The 4,666-nt window shown below is 49.8% G+C and overlaps 1 protein-coding gene across 1 annotated transcript; it reads left to right on the top strand.

Annotated features, from left to right (window-relative positions):
- Positions 1-1,606: 1,606 nt before the first annotated feature.
- LOC119324663 (protein-lysine methyltransferase METTL21D-like) lies at positions 1,607-4,044 on the top strand. The gene is made up of 9 exons (XM_037598439.1): positions 1,607-1,758; positions 1,913-1,979; positions 2,066-2,131; positions 2,233-2,326; positions 2,412-2,528; positions 2,733-2,833; positions 3,309-3,383; positions 3,472-3,564; positions 3,658-4,044. Exons 1-9 carry the CDS (start codon positions 1,619-1,621, stop codon positions 3,916-3,918), a joined length of 1,014 nt encoding a protein of 337 aa, XP_037454336.1. The 5' UTR covers positions 1,607-1,618; the 3' UTR covers positions 3,919-4,044.
- Positions 4,045-4,666: the final 622 nt, after the last annotated feature.

The raw sequence follows: 4,666 nt of genomic DNA, 5'->3' as shown, positions 1-4,666 counted from the left end.
AAGCATCGTCAAGCCGCCCATCTCTTGCTAGGAGATCAGCCATGCAAGCATAATGCTTAATATCTTGTTCTACACCATACTTGCCCACCATCGAATTAAAGATCTCAAACCCTTGTGCCACTAAGCCACCACGGCTGCATGCACACAAAACTGCTGTGAAAGTGATCTTATCAGGATGGAGCCCGAGCGATCTCATTTCATCAAAAAGCATAATAGCTTTCTCACCAGAATTGTGATGAGCTAGTCCGCCTATCATAGCATTGAACAACTCCACGGTCTTAAATTTGTCATCCACACCAGAAAACACATCCATAGCTGTCTGTATGAGCCCTTGCTTTGCATACATGTCAACTAAGGCAGTAGCAAGTCTTGCATCTGTGCTGATCAGCTCATTATGCATCACACGATGATGAAGCCTCTTTGCCGCATCGAACGCGCGGTACTGAATACAAGCTGAAAGAACTTTAACTACTGTGACTCCATCTGCCTCAATTCCTGCCTCCTCCATCTCCTCAAATAGCATCAATGCCTCCTTAGATTTGCCAAACTGCACGAATCCACCAATAAGAGCCGTCCATGCGACCAAATCCTTCTCTGGCATCTCATTGAATAACGCTCTAGCCATCTCAAGCTCCCTAGACCTTGCATACCCTGACACCATCATGGTCCACAACCTCACGTCCCTTGCCTTCTCCCCTGCCAAATCAAACACCTTCCTGGCAAGCGCCACCCCCCTGCACTTCGCATACATGTCCACCAACACGATCGCCACCTGTTGTGACTGAAACAGTTCAGCCCGAAGCGCTCTCATGGCAACCCCGTGCAATGCTTTTGCCACCCTCAAATCCTTCAGTCCCGCACATGCGCCCGACAACGCCGTGATGGTCCACCCATCCGGCCGCAATCCTCTGTCCACCATAACCCTGAATACTCCGAAAGCATCGCCAACACAGCATGCATGCACATATGACCCGATCAGAGTGTTGAAGGATACGGTGTCCCTTGTCGGCATTTCATCGAACAGCCTGTGCGCCAGAGAGGGCAGACCGAAGGACGCGTAGAAGTGGAGCAGGGAGTTGGCGGCGAAGAGGTCGGAGGCGTAGCCGGACTTGACGAGGAAGGCGTGGGCGGAGAGCCCGGGGGAGGGGGACGCGTGGTGGGCGCAGGCCGCGAGGGCGGCGGAGAGGGAGTGGGAGTTGGGGACGGCCTCCGTCTCCGTCTCCCGGGAGGCTTTCGGCGGCCGTCCACGGTCGCGCAGGATTCGGAGGAAGAGGCGGAGCGAGGCGAGGTGGTGCCCCGACCGGAGGTGCGGGCGGAGGAGGCGCGAGGCGGCGTGCGCCGGGAGCGGGAGGCCGAGGAGGAGGAGCTGCGCGTGCGCCTGGAGGGAGGGCCGGCGGCGGAGGGAGGCGAGGAGGGAGAGGTGGAGGAAGCCTCCCGGTGCGGCGGCCGCGACGGCGCTGCCGGCCCGGCGGAACCTCGACAGGCGAGGCCTCGTCGCCGCCGGCGTCGATGCCGCCGGAGTGGCGGGGGGAGACGCGCCGCCGCTCATCTGGCGTTTGAATCGGACACGTAGACGTGGGCTTGGAGGTCATTGCCTGAAGCCCATCTGAACAGAAGTATGGGCCTCCGACAGTCCGACCCATCGCTAGACGCCACGCTGCCTCTTCCGGCCCTCCCCCAAACCCTCGCCGCCGCACCCTCGACGCCGCCGGAGCTCCGGCCGTGCAGCAGCTCACCGGATTCCATGGACTACGACAGGCAAGCACGCGACACCCTGAACACTCCCCTCCTCTCGCAATCAGCCCGCCCTTCCTCCCGTTCCTGCATCTAGCTGCAGTTTTAGTAGAGATTTTGGGCTGCTCCACTGTTTTTCATGTATTCCGGTCTCACGCACGGTGACATCTGACGGCAGGCTGAACTCCCCGAGCACGTCGGCGATCACGCTGGAACTGATGGGCCACCGGCTGCATATCTCTCAGGTCGTCATGCTCCCTGACGCGATGTGCTTGCCTAGCTTCTTCTGTGCTGCCGCTCGCATGAAGTCTGAATTTTTCGATGTCTGCAGGACCCTAACTCGAAGCACCTCGGCACGACGGTATGGGACGCGTCAATGGTGTTCGCCAAATTCCTGGTAATGGCCTGCCATTAGTTCCGAGCTCTCTTTTACAGTTCTGCGTTTTCTAAGCTTTGATTTGCTGGTGCTAATGTCAATGTCTGAATTTATATCTGCAGGAAAAGAATAGCAGGAAAGGTAGGTTTTGTCCATCAAAGCTGAAAGGGAAAAGGGCGATCGAGTTAGGAGCTGGTTGTGGCCTAGCCGGGCTCGGTAAGCTGAATTTCGTTGTCCTTTCAGAGATATCTAGATCTTGGAGGTTCTCTCTCAAGGGAAATAATCTTTATTTGTCGTTCAGGTATGGCATTGCTCGGTTGTGATGTTGTTACAACTGACCAGGTTGAGGTGCTGCCACTGCTCATGAGGAATGTTGAGCGCAATAAATCGTGGATTGCGCAGTCTAATCCTGACTCAGGTTTGTTATTAAACAGAACCAACGAAAGCAGCATTCATATCTTTAATTTCGGATTTTGTTAAGATATTCTCATAATTAATTACATGCTCTCAATGCATAAACCTTATGTTATGCTCCTTTGTGGTTAGCCAAATTTAAGTATAGAATAGGATACTCACCACACTTGGGCATTCCTAGTTCTTACAAAGTGTCTTTTTCAAATAGGCTCCTTTGGCTCAGTTACTGTTGCAGAATTGGATTGGGGAAACAAAGAACATATCAGAGCCGTTGAGCCTCCATTCGACTACATCATTGGAACTGATGTTGTAAGCTTCTGATGTCCCCCTTTTGTTTGGTGCAAGTTCTTCCCTCAAGTTGTGTATCCTGCTGTCATAATACACATATTTTTTATGCTCAGTTACAATCAGGAAAGAGCAATATATCTAGTGGCTGATCTTAAACAATTGTCCATAAACCCTGCGAGATCGAATTACTGTTTTTTTAATGGGTAACTGCTGAAGTATTTACCTAACTTTAGAAGAAGAAAAAAATCTTAGTCACATTACAGATTCTTTTTGAACGGAAAATTGTAGGGGAGGACCCACATTACAGATTCTTGGGAATCTTTATCCATTGATGTCATAAATAGGCATACCGTACGAATTGAAATCAAAATTCTGAGAACATAGTGAAATTTAAAGGCAGATGGCAAGCATTCGACATAATAACTTGTATTGGACAGTCCATCATATCCATAGATAACACAGAGACTTGCCGCTTGACCTTTTGCGTGTTTTCAAGGTTTATTCAGAACATCTATTGCAACCTCTACTGGAGACAATTATTGCACTATCTGGTCCTAAGACGAAAGTGCTGGTATGTGGTTTCCCCTGTCCAAGTAATCTTATTTTACCCCCGCAAAAGATCTGTAGAACAGAGCGCTAAGTAACTGTTTGATGAGCAGCTTGGCTACGAGATCCGTTCCACCACCGTGCACGAGCAGATGATGGAAATGTGGAAAATCAACTTTAATGTGAAAACTATATCCAAGTCAAAGGTAAATATTTCGATCATTATTTCCCTCCCCTTATTGGCATCCGTACTAAAATATGGTTTTCACAACTCATATTGTTTCTGAATTCTCGCACAGATGGATGCTAAATATCAACATCCTAGCATAAATCTTTACATGATGGACCTCAAGGCTTCGTTTGTCCCCGAGGCCGGACCCAACGGCAATGGGAACACCGAGGAGGAGGAGGACGACGATGCCTCCAACCCAGGAGAAGAAGAAGATCTGGGAGTGAAGGCTGAATCGCGTATGGCTTCAAAAGAAGACATGGACGACTGGGAAATCAGAAGGTCCGGGGCCATGGCTGCAAGACTTCTCAAGGATGTCAGGTTAACATGAGACTGGATGTGTTGAGCTCTACCCAGTTTGATGTTGTACTTTTCTGTGTGTGGGGGTGAACATGGTGATGTTGTTGTCTTGAACATTTATTCTCGAATTACAGTTTAATCTGCTATATGATGCAAAGTTGATGTTATGTACTGTGTTGAAATAAACGAAGCAAGAGAGAATGTGGAGAAGTTTTGTTGCCATCCATCCAGGCCGATTTGGGGATTGTTCAACAAATATGGTATAGCTGTGGAGTTGCCACAAAACAGCTATATGGTGCAGATGTTGTGAGCCTCTGACGAATGGATCACACCAGAGATGTACTCCCTCCGTAAAGAAATATAAGAGCGTTTAGATTACTACTTTAGTGATCTAAACGCTCTTATATTTATTTACAAAGGGAGTAGATGATATTCATAAGCCGGAACTTAATCCTACCATTCTTCCCTCAAGGATAACTCAAAACTTGATTGACCGGATTGTTTTTCTCTCGTGCGAGGCAAAGACCCAGGCAACTCTCGATTAGGGTTTCATCAGCCTCTCACCAGCGCCGCTGCTGGTCCGCTTCGTCTCCTATGACCCTAGGATCATGGAGGCGCGGTGAATCATGACTCTTGCTGGCGAGAGGGCTCCGTTTTTTAGTGTTTTTTTTTCTGTTTTGTTGGGGTCGCTATGCTCAGGAAGACGGGGCGATGACGACTTCTTGAAGACAAAATAAGGTTCTCTCCGCCTAGCATCGTCCCGCTGCGTGGGTGACGGT

This window comes from Triticum dicoccoides, chromosome 6B (assembly GCF_002162155.2).
Source record: "Triticum dicoccoides isolate Atlit2015 ecotype Zavitan chromosome 6B, WEW_v2.0, whole genome shotgun sequence".
Classification (NCBI taxonomy): domain Eukaryota; kingdom Viridiplantae; phylum Streptophyta; class Magnoliopsida; order Poales; family Poaceae; genus Triticum; species Triticum dicoccoides.
Note: the sequence above shows the minus strand (reverse complement) of the source record. Positions and strands in the feature narration are given on the sequence as shown.

What these genes read in the sequence shown, in the direction of transcription:
- LOC119324663 (XM_037598439.1), top strand. Translation starts at nt 1,619, where the DNA reads ATGGGCCTCCGACAGTCCGACCCATCGCTAGACGCCACGCTGCCTCTT. An exon ending in ACCGGCTGCATATCTCTCAG is followed by an intron (nt 1,980 to 2,065) that starts GTCGTCATGCTC and finishes CGATGTCTGCAG; the next exon opens with GACCCTAACTCGAAGCACCT. An exon ending in AAACTATATCCAAGTCAAAG is followed by an intron (nt 3,565 to 3,657) that starts GTAAATATTTCG and finishes ATTCTCGCACAG; the next exon opens with ATGGATGCTAAATATCAACA.